We start from the raw sequence: 20,329 nt of genomic DNA on the forward strand, positions 1-20,329 counted from the left end.
GTTTTACATTCGTGGTAGCTACAACCCGCAGTATTAATTAACAGTGAAACGAGTGCTAAATGTTTTATTTGTTTACTTGATAAACTATGATTTACAATCAGTCTTTCATTTGTTAATCATGCATATTTGATGAGTGTATTGTCCACATTCAAAGTAAATAAATCCATGTGAACAATCCCATGTTTTGGTAAGTGTAATGGACACCAAACTCCACAGAACAATTAAATTTCCTCTGTCACCACTCAATCCAGGGCCTGGAACAATAAATCTCATTTTAAGCAGCTAATTCCCTCTCTGGGCAGAACATCAAGAACTCTGACTGGATGGTCTACACACATTAAGTCTGGATTCCAAAGATTCTCTCTCTAAATTTTTACCTGCAAAGAAATTTAATATCAAGAGAAGTTTGCTCTCAATACTCCACAGAAGACAAATTTATTAAATCTTATTACCTCTTCATACAAATTATTATGTACTTTTTATCTGGGTCAAATTAGTCCGTGTTTGCTCTGCTCAATTTTTCCATTGTTCATCGAACCTTTGAGCAAGAATACTAGTCTCGTCAAATAGGACGATTTTTAGAAACCTGTTCCTTTTCATAAAACGATGTTTCAATTCTGGAAAACGATTATGTAAACTAATGCTACAAAATAAAAATGGAACTCGTAAATTTACTTACCTGGCCATTGGTCAATTGCAAAATTGTTTAGTTAAAACACATTCTGATTGCACACACAAGTAATCTGAAGTTGACATCAAAGAGATGCTTGAGTTTCTGATTGACAATATCTATGTGGTTTTGGCGACCAGGTATTACAACAATCTATTGGAATTCCCATGGGTACCAATTGCGCTCCGTCATTAGCGGACCTATTTTTATATTCATATGAAGCAGCATTTGTGCAAAATGTTATGCATGAAATGACGAAAATACTTGTTGTGGCCTTCAACTCGACACTTAGATATATCGACGACGTATTGTTTATTAATAATGGTCATTTCCATTCCTACGTCGATACGATATATCCTGGTGAGCTTGAGATAACGGATACCAAAGAGTCTGACACATCTGTTTCATACTTGGATATTTTACTTGAAAAAGACTCTAATAGTAATCTAACAACCAAGTGCGAACTGTATAACTGTAACTAACCCTAATTACGGTTACAATCCCTGTATGACATGCGCTATCCTGTATTGATACCCTGTAACTATCCCTTATTATACCTTGAAGTTTCATTTTTAGTGTAAGATCTTGCAGAAACTAGCAAATACTTCTTTTATTTCTAAGTTTGATACTGCATAATACTATAATCATCCCTTTGTAATTTCCTATCTGTAAATGATAAGATACAATAGTGTGTAGTATCCATACTTCACCTATTAATACAATTCTGTTGATTCTTTTGGCGTCGTCCTCCCAGCTGTTGGTAAAAAATGAATCGTACAATTCGTGAACAGCTTGGACAACCAGTCTTCTATCATCACCGGCCACTGATATCAAACCCTACAACAAAGAATGTATACATACATCGATATGTTCAAAATAATGAATCGTACAACTCGGGAACGACCTGGACAACCAGTCTTCTATCATCACCGGCCACTGATATCAAACCCTACAACAGTGAGTTAAAATTATACATTCCTTGGTATTATCAGCATAAAGAACAGTACAAATCATAAACGGCCTCGAGAACCAGTCTTCTGTCATCCCCAGCCACCGATATCTAACCCTATAACAACGAAATAAAATCCTACATACATCAGTATGATAAAAACAATGAATTGTACAACGTGTGTACAACCTTGGATAGCAAGGCATCGTCTATCATCACTGATATTAAATCATATACAACAAAGAAACATATATTGGCACATGCATTGGGACGATTACAACTTATCAGCGGCCTGAAATCATCACCACTCATTCCTCTCTTATCTACTTTATTACAGAGATCTTATATCATGACATTTAAAGCATAAATAAATTAAAATTAATCGTAATGTAAGAGAAAACAAGATGTGTTTGTGAAACGCTGATCCCCCGTGCGGCAACTTATTCCAAGAGTTGAATTCTCTCAAATGCATGTCAAACTCTAAAGGTACGTCAAAGTCAAAAGGAAAAAAAGTGAAATTTGAAAGACCTATTTCTAACTGTACAAAAATTATGACAAAGATTCAATTTTTTAAAAGGTTGGTCAAACTCTTAGGTCAAGAATAAAAGGTCAAAAATATTTTACCAGTTGAAAGGTCTTGTGACAATGAATGCAGATGTAAAGGATTAAAGCCCTAACTCCAACTGTTCAGAAGTTATGGCCAAGGTTTTAAGTGTAGTTTTTTTTGTAAAAGTAAGTCAAACTCCAAGGTCAAGGTCGAAATGTCAAATTTGGTGTAACCCATGGAAAGGTCTCGACACAAAGAATACATCTGTGAGATACGAAATCCATAGCCCAACCACTCTAAAGGTATGGGCTAGATTACAGTTGACAACAGACTGACAGAGAGACAAACAGACAGCTAGACAAAGAGACAGACAGGGGAAAAAAACAATACACCCACGGGATCTTTCGATCCAGGGGTGCATAAAAAGAATAAAAATTGAAAGTAATGATTGGTTGATTGTGTGTTGTTCAACGATTTCCTCAAGATATTTCACTTATATGGAGATGTCACCTTTTGTTGGTGGAGAGCTGCACACTTTGTTTTTTTTTCCTCGGCACTAAGGACAGCAGTGAGATAGAGGACGGTCTCATCTGAAGGACATGTATCACTGTCCAACAGTGATATGCAAACCCAACATATAAGGATTAATATAAGGATTAATAGCCATTCTCTGTAACCACTTAAACTTCGTTGCCACGCATGGTCACCGATTTTGATGAAACTTCACCCATGCTTAGTACATGACACCAGAAACAAATATCAAACAAAATTTCGTTGCTAAGTGTCTCGGTTGCTATGGCAACAGCTGGAAAAGTTTGAAAAATCGAGATTTTCAGCCACTTTAAATCTTGACTGTGGCTTAATAAAAACTAGAAAAAGCAAACAAACCATTCTCACAAAAACATGACACCTTGATGTTACTTATACTGTAAAGAAACTGTTTAGAATATATCTCTAAGTAAGTGGTAACCAAGGGTACATTTGGAATACATTTAAAATGCTGAAATATGCTGAAAAACACTCCATATTCACTAATGGTAGGTGTTACATGCTCAAATTCAATCAACGACTTAAGAAAAACAATGAAAATGTTTGACCTTAAGTATATAAGTATAAGCAATATTATTCTATAAATAACTTTGATGGTTGCCATGGTAACATAGTGTAACCATGCAAAACCAGTAACTAAGATTGGGTTAATGCTACTGTCTTGAGGAAAAACATGAAAATTTAAGACTGGCAAATATACATCCTTAGGACCTTGCAACACCAAAACCATAAGAAATATTGGGTATAATTGCTACTTTGCAGTGTTACCATGGAAACAAAGTACCAGTGCTTAAAAGTGAATTATCATTCGCTGCATTAAGAATCAAATTGCCATATAATCAAGAAACAAATTAAAGGACTCAGCTTGAATAGTACTTATCTGTTAGAACTGAAGTTGAATATCATATATTGATAAAACTTGACGAAGAAAACAACACTGTTGCTATGGTTACCAAGAAGGGAAAATGTTCGATTTTGTGAACTTTATATCAATATTAAACCCTGTGTGCCAGCTTCTTGCATCCAGTTAGACATTGGATGATAGTCAAAATTAAAAGTCAGGTCAGCTGTTAATAAATATCAATCATAAAAGTTTTGGGAATCTACATTTGAGGGTACGTATCCAAGGTAACAAAATATTTTTCAGATTTTTAAGCATATTTTTTCTGCTTATTTCCATAGCAACGCTCTATTTAAAGAATCCGATCTAATTTTTTTTAAATGGGAAAATAAGGACCACACCAACATCTTTAAAAATTGATCATTAGTTATGAGGAAATAAGCTTTCTTAAAAGATAGGATCAGATTTAAACATACAGAGCGTAAATTTGAAGGCTCTCTGTTCTATAAAAACCTTGGCAACCATTGCCAACCAAACTGAAATATCATAATTTGTTCTTGGTATATGTTTCAAGGCTCTTTTCTCTATTATTTGATCACATTTCATCCTATAATTGCTTTTTATTTTTACGTGTATGAGTTTATAAAATTCAATGAATATTTTTTTTTACTTTTTAATAATTTGTTACCATAGTAACGTATGTAATAGTTGATTTACCAAACCTGTTTATCATGCATTTGAGGCAACAGGCCTTCAACTTTTGGAAACAGTCAATGCCAATTGTTTGCTTTGCCGCAAATGTTAATTATGGGGCTCTAAACATGGTAAAAAATGTCATTTTTTAAACTTTTAGACATGTTGCCATGGTAACTATAACACATAGCAACCAATTTTTGCCTGATTTTAGTTAAGGGTATCAAAGACTTTTATCATAGAGAGTTTGGAGAAATTCTGAGACTATGCGTGCCACAGCTCCTATATAAAATTTCAAGTCATTACAGAGAATGGCTCTTAACTCCTTACATCGGACTCTAGAGCAGACACTCTAACCACTGTACCACAATGCAAGTAATGAAAGACGAGGCCCATGGACCTTATCGCTCACTTGAGCACTGTGAGCTAAGCAAAAAAGCAAAAATCAATCCAGTTATGGAAAGCTTAAAATGCATTTGATCCCGATTTACTTTTTAATGATATTCCATATGTATTTCAATGTAAAACTTTGATCGTCCATTGTGGCCCTAACCTACCCCCGGGAATGATGACTTAAACAAATTTCGGCATGAGTTTCATCTTTCTTGGTCCAGTGTTTCTTTAGAAGATTTTTCCTATATATTCATTTGTAAAACTTTGATCGTCTGTTGTAGACCCATCTTATCCCAGGGGGTAATGATTTGTACAAAGTTAACTTAAATTTACATCACCTGAGGATAATTCCATATGTTTCATCTTTCCTGCCCAAGTAGTTCTTGAGAAAAAAATTTTTTAAATGCCTCCAGGACGTCAAAAATGTTGGTGGTGATAGTGTGATGATATGGAAAACAGTATTACATAAAAGAAAGACTAATCTGGTTTGCATTCAAAGGACTTTGGTGGAAAAAAGGTACTTTAACGATGTTCTACAAGCACATGCCTATTTAGTTTTGTGAATTTTAGAGCTGCATTTCAAACATACAATACACAGCAAGATACGACTCCTTTGACACTCCCGTTCCCGTTAAGCAACAACAACATGTTTCTGCCATGGTCATCTAAATCGCCAAATTTAATAACCCCAATTGGGCAGCATGGGACAAAATGAATTGACATGATTTGTCAAAGACAAACGCATACCCAGACTCACCAAATTTCTACATTTGGAGTGGGAAAATATTCCTATACAGTTTGTATAACACAAATGTTCTTCTATTAGATACTGTTTGTCTATCATCTGTGTCTGTGGGGGGCTTACCAGATATTGATCTTTAATTATCTTAAACTGTCAAAGATTTTTAAAATCTTGAGTAATTATGACATTAAGAAAGTATTCCATATTTCTGTATTATCAATACATCATTTTATTGAATAACCTTTATTTTCAACGTGTCATTTAAATTCTACTTAGCATTTCTGTAAGAGTATACCAGGAATTTATGCTTTGAAATTATCCCTTATTTTCGTTAAATAAAATGTGAAGCTAAATATCTTTATTGTTAAATAGCTCCCGTACATTGTACTAGTGTAAAGTAATACTTCAATTGTAAATGTAAAAATCAGTGCTCCTCGCCAAAGCTCATTAATTCCTATAACGAAGGACCAAAATGGCACATTCTGTACATTGTTATTTTTTGCTATTCTTCCATACATTATAAATACATGTTCTTTTTAATTGAATGTATGTTTTGGGCTTTTCATCTTTTGACTGTCCATTTACTATCATTTTTTAGATTGAAGAGAAAAGATTATATGCAAGAATTTAATCCAGTATCATAATGTTTCACTCAATCTTATACTAAGGTTTCAATATTGAGAACGAAATTTTTATTTGATTTATAATTTTTTGCTTTTATTCCATAAAAGAAAGGTGATATAATACAGTCAATACTATAAAACGAAAGTAAGTGAAGTGGGATTTTTCTACAATCTCTAAGCAGAGTTATCGTTCCACTTATTGTATTCCATCGTATTGTAGCGAAGCGAACGATAACTCTGGGTTGAAATTGATTTTTTCTATATCATTTATAGCACCTGAACATTTTCAATCTTGCCTCTCAAAATGGACTCCATAAAAAGCTCACAAATGTAAGTTAAAAAAATGAGAGTAATTTACATTTTATTGAATATTTTTTAAACTTTAAAACTATATTACAAGTTTCATCTATCTAATGAATTCTCTAAGAAAAAGAATATTAATTGAAAATAAAGGTAACCCTATCAAATATTTTTTTTAAATCAAAACAGGGAATTTACATTAAATATGTTTGAACATTATAAAAAAAAACCTCAAAATATTTGATGTTGATAACTTATTTAACTTGTATAAATGAATTCCCCTCTACTCATTGTCAGTGAGACAGCTAAACAACACATATCAGAGTCAGTGTTTGTGGGACTGTGTCGTAAAGTAGGGACTTCACAACTGGTGGCCATGAGGAGGGATGTGTTGGATATCAGTGATGTTATGGAAAAGCAAGTGTTGAAAAATTTTGAGTACAGTGTGTTGTTGAGTGGAAGTCACAGAGAAGGATTCAGACTGAAAGGATCAGATGTAGACTATATGTGCTGGCCAAATAAACACCGTGTGATCTGGGAAAAAGCTCAGTCTCAGTATTACAACACACACAGAAAAACACTGATCCTCAGTGACTGTTCCGATAGTCCACCAGGATTTACTTTGTTATATTTACTGACACCAAGCATGGACAGAGACATCCAGAGAGCTCATGTTAGAATAAATAACAGACAATCACATTATATATCTAGTTCTACATTCAGACATATCATGTTTTCCATATCACCATATGACTCCATTCAACATGGGCCCTGTGCCAGTGGAAAATTGGGAACATTAGAATATGATAATGCATACTGTTTTATTTGTGACTATTGGCCTCCATCTGCCTCCTCATGGATAGACAGATGTCACTCATGGCCCCAACCTCATGTTGTTGATGAAATAGTGATACATGGTTGTCACTTTGTACCAATAGGACATAAACTAGGACGACATGAAGACCATGAATGGAGAATTTCTTTCTCTCTGGCTGAACAAAAACTAGTGTATGCATTGAACCATTGTCAGTTCTTAACATACGGCTTACTTAAATTGTTTTTAACAGAAATAATCAACAATGGAGTAGGTGGTGATGATAAATTGCTGTGTTCATATCACATGAAGACGGCAGTTTTCTGGGTGATTCAACAAAATACAATACCCCAATGGTGTCCACAAAATCTGTTAGAGGGTTTCTGGGTCTGTTTTAAACGCATCCTCAAATGGGTGTATGAAGGGGTCTGTCCTAACTTTTTCATTCCAAATAACAACATGTTTCTGGGCAAAATTCATGGCGAAAAACAAAATCAGTTATTTAATGTACTGTATAGGTTGTATGAGAAGGGTTTAACATTCTTGGTACACAGTCCCTCAATTAGGTCTTGTATTATAAATGTCCTTCATAACCCCAGACTCTCCATCTGTACAGATGAACATACTCTGATTTCTGAGGCTGAGTTTGATAGAGACCTATATCATGAAATAAACAGTCATGACGCATTATACGAATTGAACACACAAAGTTGTATGAGGTTTCTACATACAATAGAACAGATAATTGATTCACCCCGCCTGACATTGTATCAAGTCCTAAAGCTACAAAAATTTACAGTTTCTGTCCTTCAGCAAACTGCATTCATATTACACATGGAAAAGTGCAATTATAAAAACAAATTGAGGTATAGAGCTGACAAAATCTCCTGTCACATGCTGAACTTAGCAGCCAAGTTTGGATGTATAACTGACATGCTGTACATAGCCATGTATCATTACAAGACACTTAGATACATGGAAGTCTTATCTATTATAGAGATGATCAAGATCAAGTTAGCACAGCCATATGTAATGTATGAGTCAAATGTAGATGCAGAGATGTATACAGAGGCTGTAGGGAGACAGTCCAGGTCTACAAAGATGAGACAAGCTTTAGCATGGGATATCAGACTTGACAACAAAATCCATTATATCAATGAATTGATTCCAGAACAACAGTCTGCTCTACAGAATGAGTGGCCTGCATTTTTCATTCCACCCTTTATCCTGGTATTCATGATAGAGATCTTGAGCTGCAGACACGAAGACACAATGAGAGTACAAACAGCTCTTGATGATCTACAGACCCTAGTTCACTATGATCAGGGACAGAGTATGCCTTTACGATACAGAGACATATCGTGGCAGATTCTAGGGATCTGTCAACAGGTAAAAGGGAACCTTCAGGCTGCTCTGTACTCATACGTACAATCTCTCAGACAAAAACCATCCAACAACATACACACAGCCACAATAATCAGAATTATTATATTGTTGTACAGACTTTATTTCAGTTAATTGTTGTTTGCAAACACAGTTATATGGATGATATATATCGTGGCAGATTCTGGGGATCTGTCAACAGGTGACAGGGAATCTCCAGGCTGCTCTATACTCATACCAACAATCTCTCGGACAAGAACCATTCAACAGTATACATTGTACAAGCAGACACAGATCCAAGAATACAGGGAATTTAATATAAATGCAATTGTAAAGATGAAAAAAAAATCATTTCTGTACAAAAATGTCTGGTTTGAACTGACCAGTTATTGAAAATGAAAGACCATTGTAATTAGAATTTACCAAGCAGCTTTTTCCCCTCAATATACGGCATATACATACAATCAACCCACTTTTTTAAAAACTCACATCACAAAATTGTACAATGTGACAACTTCAACTCATAACATAATATATTTCAAATATGCTTTATAACTTAATTTTGATCATATTCCATTATTATAAACATAATTCACACATAATGATTGGTAAGATTTTTTTTTATGCTTTTGGATGATATATTATGAGTGTTTCCAAATGTTTTTTTTTTCATGGTTTCTCATCAAATGCAACAGTCTTTGTATCCATTCATTTTAAAGCATATTTCTGCCTTGCCTTATTACAGAAACAGTGTAGTTCATGTAAATTTTGTATTTTCTGTACATTAATATGACTCTAACGCACAAGATGATAGAAGTATTTCTCATCCATTCCAATGCTTTCCATGTTAAAAAGATTTTATACCCCCCGCTTGAAAAGCAGGAGGGTATATAGTAATCGTTAATTCCGTCCGTCTGTCCATCCATCTGTTATGCTTGGGGTACCCATCTCTTATCTGCAACTCCTCTTATACCACTGAGTGAAATTTAATGAAACTTTCACAGAATCTTTATTACATATTGCCATTGTGCACCTCCTATTTTACTTTTTGATCTGACATATATTTTGGATTTTCCAGAGCAAAACATGGACACTGCCATTTTAATCATATGGGAGGCGGGGGGGTATCATTTAGTGAGCTCATTGCTCACAGTACCTCTAGTTTTATATAAACTTTCTGAAATCTAGCATCACAATGCAAAATTTCAAAGTTTCAGACCATAAATGTAAAAGAATTTTCTTTTCAACATTTACAGTTTGCTATGTTGAAAGATATTAAATAATACTTTATGATCCTACCCTTTCACATGATTTCTTTATGCAGTTTTGTCATTTTTCAACAAAACCAAGACAAGTATGGAAAATGTGCAAAGTACCTAGGAAAAATACTCATTTGTAAGAAGTCAATCTTAATATATTTACACAAAATAGTATCAAATACAGTTCGATTAATTGATTTGTAAACACTTACGATAGAATCTTACACATTTAATATCACAAAATTAAAAAAAAAATCCCATTTAAGGCCATGCAAAGTTAATTACTTGGTTCTCAGGCCTTTTTTCAAGAAATATGATGAGGGAGGGAGGCATTTTTTTTCTTTTTTATTGCCCCCAAAACATGATGAGGCAGCTTTTTACATTGTACAAAACCTCAAAAAATGATGAGGGAGGTGATTTGGTGTTTATATTTTATTGATTTAGCAATAAAAAGGGTCAATGAGGCACCCTTGGAAGAGATGAGGGAAGGCCTGAGAACCAAGAAATTAATTTTTTTTTGCCTAAGGTATTTAATCCCTAATTGGGACAAATTCAGTGAAATATGAATATGTAACTGATATGTAGGCATTGAATACTCAGTTTATTTAGACATATTTCCCATTTATTACTATCAGTATGTATGGTGGGATGTGTCCTTATTTATGACCTTGAGTTTTGGTAAGAGTTATCTCGCCTATTTTTAATTAATAAAAAAAATTAATTAAAAAAAATTTAGCCGGTAAAAAAAATTGTTTTTGATTGTCATTCTATTTTAAAAGTTTCAATGCATCTTTCCACCACAGGATTTATTGATATTCAAATTATTTGAATTTTTATTTTGAAAAAACGCTTTATCCCATAGACTTCAATGCAATCTTTGTTAATTAACTACTCTTTAAAATAAATGACATTTTTAAAACTTCCTGGCGGCCAATCCTTCCCACTATAAAATGCTTTAATATAATATCAGTGTTTTATGTACTTGACGGACATTTAAGGGTATGGAATTAGGTCCCATTAGAGATGGAAATCCTTAAAACATTGATTTTTATAACTTACAATAATAATTTTAGAAAAAATCACCTTTAGCATGAAATATTCAATAATTCAAGGGAGATGTCTCATACTAAAATTAAATAATTTCAAGTTTTATTGCAAGAAAAATGTGACTTTAATTTGTGCTAAAAACCATGTGTGTTTAAAAAGTGTGTTAAGCTATACATTATTTTCCTTCCTTATGTAAATTTCCTGTTTTCATTCCTACCTTAAGCCTGTAGATTTCCTGTTTTTTATTCCTACCTTAAGTCTGTAGATTTCCTGTTTTTTATTCCTACCTTAAGTCTGTAGATTTCCTGTTTTTTATTCCTACCTTAAGTCTGTAGATTTCCTGTTTTTATTCCTACCTTAAGTCTGTAGATTTCCTGTTTTTCATTCCTACCTTAAGTCTGTAGATTTCCTGCCTTTCTCCTTTAGAATTGATAAGGTCTCTGTCCCACAATATGTCCTGTAATACTTTATCTAACTTCTGTTTGTCTACATCTCCAGTAAACTCCAAAGTGAAGGTTGTTACATTCTAAAACAATGGATAAAAAGTAAAAATATATATTCTGTAAGTTAAAATTTTACACCAATTTTAGTGCCTTGTTAATACATTAGTTTAAAAGATTTTTCGCAAAAAGTATGAACGAAATTTTTATAACATACTAATAGGTGTTCATTTCTGTGCACAAAGCATGATTTATGTTATGAATCAACATAATATTGTAAATATTCAATCCAGAATACGTAATACCGCGACTACCAATGAGTATCTCGCAGTTATCTAACTTACTACCGCTCTTTTGCGGAGGAGTCGAGAAAAGCTTACATTTCTGGGGGCAAATGAGATTGTTTACAGTAGTGACAATCGAATGATTCGAACAATTTAATGCTGAAATCACGATGTTTTGCCAGATATTGAACTTCAAATAGTAGATCGTCAAATAAGGAAAGTTTAGAATATTTTATCTGCTTGAAAATGTGACGATTTTTACTGAAAATTTAACGGAAAAAGTCAGCTTAATTAAAAATATCGTTAAAAATGTGACAATTTAGAATTGGCTCCTCTCAAAAATATATTAGGCTGGTTCAGCGATTGCTTAGCAAGGTATTCTACCAGGATTTTTTACTTATAAATGCTACAATGACCGATCTTGCATTGTATTGAATAGCACATTGCCCCCACCCAACAGACGATTCCTACCTCCTTCGCGAAAGAGTTCCGCTAAGTTAAGTAATCGCGATATCAAGTATTAACGTGAAAACTATAGTTCAACATTTTGTTGCATAGCAAACACAAAGGTCACGTGACTGCGACGTCCAATCAGTTTCCATTTTACTTGTGATTATTTATATGAGGTATAATAATATTGAATGTTTATTGTTGGTTAATGTCAGCTGGCAATATTTTATCCATATTTTGACAGTAGTATACACATGTTCACAGATGACTAATTTGTCTGTTGTAGTAACCTGTGTGTATAATTATACAGATTACATCATCAGTTTACATAAACCCGTCTGTCTGTTGTAGTCCTCTGTGTGATAATTATACTGATTACATTATCACTACATATAGATGACTCACCTGGTCAATCCTGTGTTCCCTGTCTTTGTTGAATCCCCTCTCTTGAAACAACTCCTCCAAACTTAAAATTAAAGATCCATATCACACTTTTCAAAAACAAATATATATATCTATACAGACTTTAGATTAAACTAATTCATAAAACCTTACCCAGTTTTACTCCTGCCATCATAAGCATTCAGATCCAGAATGGTGTCAAGGTCTGTCCTGTAATAATCAATGGCAGTAAGACAATGTTAGGAGAAGTATTGAGCCGACACTGTGGAGTAGACTTACAGATTTTATTAAAGAGCTGGCTATGTTACCTTGCCCGTGTTGTCTCTTTTAACTTTGCAAGACTGTTTATTGATCTATAAAAAAAGGAAATTATTTCAATGTCATCCTTGTTTTCATTAGTAAACAAATTAATTTCTAAAGCAAGTTTTTGATTCTATGTAGTTGAACTGGAAAACATGTAATTAGAATTAAATATGTCATCACCTGACTGTGATGTGTTTCTAATTAAACATGAACTTTATTTTATGATCAATATATTAAATATTATTTTTCACCTGTCTTTGATGTGTTTCCTATTACCTTATATGGGACTTAATATATTAAATATTTATTATAATCACATCTGCTCTGTCTGTAATGTGTTTACCTTATATGGGACTTAACTCTCTTACTCCTTGAATTATGTCTTATTTATTATAATCACATCTGCTAGCACCACCTGTCTGTAATGTGATTCTTACCTTATATGGGACTTAACTCTCTGTAACTCCTCTGAATTAACCAGATCTGTCTTATTTATTATAATCACATCTGCTAGCGCCACCTGTCTGTAATGTGATTCTTACCTTATATGGGACTTAACTCTCTGTAACTCCTCTGAATTAACCAGATCTGTCTTATTTATTATAATCACATCTGCTAGCGCCACCTGTCTATTTAAGAAAAGGACAATTTTTCTAATTTTGAAAAATAATATGATTGTATTTTTTTTTTCTTGTGAAGAATGTTTTAGAATTGAAATCTCCAAATATTTGCCATATCAATATTTTGTTGTATCAATTAAAATAAAATATATTACAATGTTTTATACTTTGTTGAGAATGAATGTAATCTCAAATGATTTATATATAACTAAATCTTCAATGAGTATGACATCAGAATGATTACTATCTACTAACCTTGTGGCCTCATTTGTAGAACCATCTTGCTTGATTTCTTGTAGGTGCTGAAATCAGACAGAAAAATGCAACAATTGACATATGAACTGTTCATCATGATGTGTACTTGTGACTTAATTTTATTTCCTTGTACATTGTAATTTGCAATTAATATCTATGCTGTACTTATGTTTCTTTATTTGTGTAACAATGAGACTGAATGTAAATTAATTGTAATAGAATAAAACTTGACTTTAAGACATGTACACGAAATACACTGCCTAAAGTTCATCTTCCTCTGCTAAAGAGAAAATCTTTGGAGAAATATTTACCCACCTGTATACAATGTTTAGCATCTACCATAGTGATGACACCTGCCAAGAGGATAAATCTATTTATAGATTTATAGCAGATTTATAATTAATAAAGTCAAATTTCAGCCTTCCTAAAAGAGTGAGTTCATCATGCAATCTGCATTGGACACACAACTTTCTTCAGACAAATTTAAGCAAATAGTTTCAATCAAATCTGAATGTGTCCATATTCACTTGTTTCTGTATTAAAGCTGAAGAATTACACTTTAAAATGATAGAAATGGCTGTTTTCAAGTAAATATACAAACCTCTAGAATGGTGCTGTCCAATAAATTTCTTAATAATATAATACAAATAATAATTCAATATTCAAAATATAAATACAAAAACACTATTGTACATTTTACTTACCATCTAAAAATATCTCACTACACAGTTCTTCATCTAACCAAAATATGGATGCTATAGGACCTGAAAAACAGAATAATATACTTTAAAAAATAAAACTGGCATTATTGTCTTATTTTAAATCTTAAGAAATAAGAATATACATGTAGAAAGTTCTTGATATATTAATTGGAACGTGGTGGTATAATTTTTTTGAGATGGTTTTTTATTGGGACTTACCAGGATCTGCCAGTCCTGTGGTCTCCAGAAGAACATAATCAAAGCGCCCTCTTTTGGTCATCAAGTTCTCAATGGCCTTCACGCCATTGTCTCTGGAAAGCATTATAAAGCCAAAAATTCAGACAATTATACATGTTATTGAAGAAAAATATAGATCAAAGAATACAATTAAAATAAAGAAAAATGAATCTTACTTCAGAACAACAAACTAAATTTACTAGACTGGTTTATTTCAATGTCAAATGACAAGTCACATTTAATGAAGATATTCGTAAATCCCTCCACTATTATCATATAGCCCTATAGTGTTATATAAAGATTTTATTATTATATGTCTGTATTAACAACAGACTATTAAAGGAGTTTATAAATTGTTGGTATGTTAACTAACTTGACTGAGCAGCACAGACAGCCATTTCTGAGTTCCAGCCATTCTTCATACAGCTCCCCCTCCTGTCCTACTGACATGGACTTCTCTATGGAATCCCCTTACAGACATAAATAAATAAATTAATTAACTGCCCCTCCTGTCCTACTGACATGGACTTTTCTATGGAATCTCCTTAGAGACATAAATAAATTAATTAACATAATTTACAGTATATTGATAACAACATAAGGAAATTTTATACAAAATTATTGTTTAAAATTCAATATCATCACTGTTCATCAAATGGAAATTTATAACCTTTCCATTCATGTAAAGTACAATTTCACAGGAAAAATATCCAGTTTACCCTGTACCTTCTCCAAACTCGTTCATGATGACGGCAATTCTCTTGCCATGCTGCTCTGTCAGGACATAATTCAGTAGCGTAGTCTTACCAGCCCCTGAAAATAAATATAAAGGTTTAGTAATTCATAAAATAATATATATGTTTACCTGATATAACTGAACATAAGAGTAATCTCATCACATCACGTACTTGTTACTGTTGACCAGTAATATTTATTTTTTTATGAACATTGGTGAAGTAGGGTGGGTGGGGGGAATTCAGTAATGATGGTAAGAAAGCCTCTTTAATTTGTTAGGAAAAGGAAAAAAACTCCAAACAGCAATTCAGTGATTTGAATTATATTAAATGTACTGATAGGAAGTAATAATTGATTAAGATTTCAGTATTTATTCGGTTAGATGGGGAGGGTGAGTGTGCAATAACCATAGAAATTTTTTTTCATGGGGATGGTGGGTGTCCCATTACCTAAAAATCCTGTTGTTATAATTGTGATAGGAACCCTCTCTATTGTAGCTGGGGTTAGGTCTTTGGTTTGTGTACAGTATATTTATCTAGATGGGGGGGGGGTGATTATGGTGTCTGTATTTATTTAGATGGGGAGGGTGGGTTAGGTGTATGATGTCTGTATTTATCTAGATGGGGTTGTGATTACCTAAGAACCCCGTGATAATGGTACTAGGGACCCTCTCTAGTGTAGCTGGGGTTAGGTTTATGATTTCTGTATTTATTTAGATGGGGAGAGTAGCTGGGGTGAGGTCTATGATGTCTGTATTTATTTAGATCAATGTGGGGGGGGGGGGGGGGGGTGATTACCTAAGAACCCCGTGATGATGGTGATAGGGACTCTCTCTAGGGTAGCTGGCACCAGATCTGGGATTTCTTCCTCCTCGTCTGACATCCTGGCTTCAAACTGGCAATCTCAAGCAAGTTAAACTATACCAGACAAAAACAAGTGAAAATTAATTATGGTGTTCAAACCAAATAATTTTACACTAAAAAAGAGTAATAGTCATCAAACAAACAAAAAAATATTTATTTATTTGAGTTAAATGATTGATCAGAATGATACATACAGCCCCTCTTTATGTATATTTATGTAAAGAAGGGGTATTTAATTCACTTTACTCAATTAATAATCGCTTATTCATTAACATACCGAGAGAAATGCAGAGGTCTATGCATGGCCTCACAACAAGTGTAAGCAAGCATTGTGTAACACCACAGGCACCTGAATTTTTATCAATAAGTCGCTAAATTAGCCAAATATCGAAAAATTCTAACCCCTCTATATATACATATATAAATACAGTATATGTAGAAGGGGTAGAATTTTTCGATATTTGGTTTATATATAGCGACTTGATAAAAATTCAGGTGCCTGTGGTGTTACACAAAATTATTTATAATCAGTAAAAAAACATAAATAAACTTACCGTAATAAATATTTCTTTGTCTGAACTTTGAAAATCTACCGAACGTCCATACAGTATAGACCTATAGGCTATAATCAAGTGATGACCATAATAACATGTGTGCATCCAACAACATCATGAACATGTCGAAAATGTAAACAAAGTTAGAGTTATCTTTCTTGAAATGTTGCTCCCGAAAATCCAAACCAATCACGGTATATATCCGGAGCCGCATTGTTTGATGCATGATGGGGAAATAACATTTTGTTTATTTTCTTTAAATAGAGAAGTGAAAAGGCTTTTGCCTATATCCACTTCCCTAAAGAGAATATTTTTTTGCTATCAAGAAAGTATACACTGTATGACTTATTCACTATGGCGTTTCTTTCAGATGAAAGTGAATAAAAAAAATATAAAAGCTTGATCCTCTGCACAAGGTTATGAAAATCATCTGTTAAAATGGAACGTATCACCGTGTATGCGCATGCACACATTACTAATGGCATATTTTTAAAGTCATCATTGAAAAACATATCAAATTCGATTTTTTTTTCTAGAAATGCGACTTTTAAAAAAGCTATATAGCTGTAGATATGTAGCTCTCCGAAAAAATATATAATTAAAGCCATATATGGCGTATGTACAATGAAAATTATCAGACTAAAATTATAAGAACTTATTATTTGTATCATTACTTTATATAAAGATAGAACTTTTCCGTAAATTACAAATCTAAGTCAATTGCGTTATAAATTAAGATATCACAATTTAATTTGGATTCTCGGAATTTTCTCCGACTCGGAAGAAAATACAAAAGATTTAAATAACACATTACAGAGAAGATAAAATCGTATTATTAGAATAGAATAGAATAGAATAGAATAGATTTTATTTCCAATCATGGTCCCACTGGGGGGCATAACACAGATACAAGTATATCATTACATAAAATAGACAATGTACATAATGAAACATTAAACCAATTTACCATGGTGGTATGCAAATATTGTAAATACAATATAGTAATATTCAAAAATCATATACAATATTTTTCGATATGAACTGAGTTTGTAATCTTAAGATTTACTCATTTTCATTTGTAGAAAGCCATTTTAACTTTTCATTATTGAACATAATAAAAAGATTAAACCAATATTAACATGATGGTGTGCAGATATTGTAAATGTATTTGTAACCGGTTCTTGTTTAGTATGAAACAACAAGATGGTTCAGGGTGTGGATCCGATTTATTTTGGTACAGGATAGAATCAGAATAGGATCAAATCAACCCTACAATAACAGTAACATATAAGCACACACACACAAAACAATACAAAGACAATACAAACAGATAATCACATCTTTAACACAATCATTTATAATTCATTTATACCGTTTAAAATAATTAGGTCAAACTTCACTCAGTTTAATTATCTCTTTAAACTTTACTTCTAATTCATAGAAATATGCTATTTATAAACAATATTTACATTAATCAATCTGATCAATACATACACCTTTGTAATCTACATCAACACATACCCATTTATGGAATAAGGTGAATTCCTACTCCTATTAACCAATCTGACGTACTTCAAATATCTGACCTAATTAACAATACATAAAAATTATAACAAACTCTCAAATCCCTTATTTAGGATGCAAGAATAGATTAAAATGGTTAACTTGCTTTTATAGTTCTTTATCAATCTTTATATACATTCCTTACACACACTCACACTTTATTTAGCAAGTTTAGATTAAAATGAATTATTTAGATTTCTCATTCATAAAGAAATTATTTAGATACTTGTTTAGTAATTTAATATTTATTAAATTACTTACAGGAATAAGGGTGGTGTCTCCAACACTATGAAATCTTATTTATCACTATATACATGTACACCCTTCAGAAACCAGTTTTCAGAATAAGGGAAATCATTATAGTAATTCCCGCCAATTCTACCTTAAAACCAATCAACCACACTGACCAATAGAAATCAATGTCCCACTACATAATGGAATAACCCATTCACAACATTACCTGGTAGTCTACCTGGAATACAACATTAACTAAATAGGGGTGTTTAGGTTTATAACAGACACTGAACAAGACAACATAGAGTGTTAGTAAATCGCATTGCGCAGCGCTGAATGAATGAGTGAATGACTGAATGAATAAAATAAAGAATGAGAATAATGTGTACAATTTAAAATACATATCTTAAAAATATAAAAAGTACAACTACCACAAACTCCCCCCGCTTGAGAAATGACGTCCCTGTCATTTAATTAATCTCAGCGTAACATCATAATCTGCTATATACAGTAAAGTCATAAAAACATAGTTGTACTAAAGTTTGGTAATCAGGTCCATCAGACCTCTCAATAAGATCAACCGTTCCTCTGGAACATCAGTATCCTCCAACATTTGTCTAAGGATATCTACTTTACTCTTACTCCTGTCATCAGTACTTACTTGGTAAACTTGATACTCCTTTAACCGTTTTGGTGGTCTTTTCTCTCTCCTTGATCTCCTTAATACTCTCTCTGTATTCTCACTTGGCTCAGAGCCATTACCCTCTTCCACCTGGGGTACAGGGTCTTCCCGGGCTACCCTCTCTGGCTCAGGCCTCTGCTCCTCTACTCTCTCAGCTTCTTCAGCTGCTTCAGCTTCCTCAGCTCCCTCAGTAGTGATAACATGTGGGTCATCAGCTGGAGCTTTTCTAGCTGGTGGTACCGGTACCTTAAAATAATAGTCAACTTCCGAGTCACTGGAACTTTCTTCTACTACATGTTCCTCTCTAGCTTGATCTGTTTCTACTCTTGATGTGTTCTGCGACTGCGGCTTCTTTTTCCTGGGTTTCGGTTTTGGTCTACTGATAATCTTTTCCTGCTCATCTGGGTCGATGCATCCAATCGGCAGTAATAGATTCCTATGAAGAGTCTTAGTTCTTCCAATGCCATCTTCCCTCTTCACCACAAAGACTGGGATATCAGGATTTGGCTGGTTGTGAATCAAATAGGGCTCTTCTTCCCATCTATCCGCTATCTTGTGCTTTCCATCGAATGTCAAAACTTTAACCAGAACTCTGTCGCCAACCTGTAAATTTGCACCCCGTACCTTTAAATCATAGTACTTACCCTGTTTCCTCCTAGCTTTCTCTGCTGAATCCATAGCCAACTTGTATGCTGCACTCATTCTGGTTCTTAAATCAGCTACATATTTTGTTAGTGACTTGCCTTCACTGTTGTTCAGCCCAAAAGCTAAATCTACTGGCAATCGGGGCTCTCTTCCGAACATCAGGAAATGTGGGGACTGTCCGGTACTTTCATGTCTGGTGCTATTGTATGCCTGTACTAATGGTGACAAATACATCTTCCAGTTGGATTTCTGGGATGGCTGTAGTGTACCAAGCATATCTAAGAGTGTACGATTAAATCGTTCACACATCCCGTTCCCCATGGGATGGTACGGTGTTGTTCGGGACTTCTTCATACCTGTAATCTGACACAGTTCTTTAATAATATTTCCGTCAAAGTTTGCTCCTTGGTCGCTGTGTACCCTGGTTGGAAATCCATACTTGGTGATGAAGTTTTGGTATAAGGCTTCGGCTGTTGTTTTCGCCGTCTGGTTTTTGGTTGGTATGGTCTGGGCAAACCTTGTAAAGTGGTCTGTTATGATTAAGATATGAT

At 33.5% G+C, this 20,329-nt stretch overlaps 1 protein-coding gene across 4 annotated transcripts; it reads right to left on the bottom strand.

The window, feature by feature from the left end:
- Positions 1-50: 50 nt before the first annotated feature.
- LOC134279291 (zinc-regulated GTPase metalloprotein activator 1-like) lies at positions 51-16,814 on the bottom strand. Of its 4 annotated transcripts, none has more exons than XM_062761645.1 (15): positions 16,716-16,814; positions 16,035-16,154; positions 15,229-15,315; positions 14,876-14,972; positions 14,485-14,576; positions 14,269-14,328; positions 13,880-13,917; positions 13,565-13,611; positions 13,232-13,318; positions 12,695-12,739; positions 12,540-12,596; positions 12,390-12,450; positions 11,202-11,336; positions 1,381-1,507; positions 51-377 (listed from the first exon to the last, which is right to left on the bottom strand). In XM_062761645.1, exons 2-15 carry the CDS (start codon positions 16,117-16,119, stop codon positions 307-309), a joined length of 1,089 nt encoding a protein of 362 aa, XP_062617629.1. In that variant the 5' UTR covers positions 16,120-16,154; positions 16,716-16,814; the 3' UTR covers positions 51-306. The 4 variants fall into 4 exon arrangements, with proteins under 4 accessions (XP_062617629.1, XP_062617628.1, XP_062617631.1 ...); XM_062761644.1 differs by having other exon boundaries at positions 16,655-16,788; XM_062761647.1 differs by lacking the exons at positions 16,035-16,154; positions 16,716-16,814 and adding an exon at positions 15,874-15,964.
- Positions 16,815-20,329: the final 3,515 nt, after the last annotated feature.

The sequence above is a fragment of the Saccostrea cucullata genome, unplaced genomic scaffold (assembly GCF_032062105.1).
Source record: "Saccostrea cucullata isolate Sc308-1 unplaced genomic scaffold, CSIRO_AGI_Scuc_v1 ctg384, whole genome shotgun sequence".
Lineage (NCBI taxonomy): Eukaryota > Metazoa > Mollusca > Bivalvia > Ostreida > Ostreidae > Saccostrea > Saccostrea cuccullata.

Excerpts from the sequence above, each read along its gene's own strand:
- LOC134279291 (XM_062761645.1), bottom strand. The coding sequence starts at position 16,119 with ATGTCAGACGAGGAGGAAGAAATCCCAGATCTGGTGCCAGCTACCCTA. Across the intron at positions 11,337-12,389 it reads GGGAACACAGGATTGACCAG|AATGTAACAACCTTCACTTT; the intron begins GTGAGTCATCTA and ends CCATTGTTTTAG. Across the intron at positions 1,508-11,201 it reads AGGAAATCTACAGACTTAAG|GGTTTGATATCAGTGGCCGG; the intron begins GTAGGAATGAAA and ends TCTTTGTTGTAG.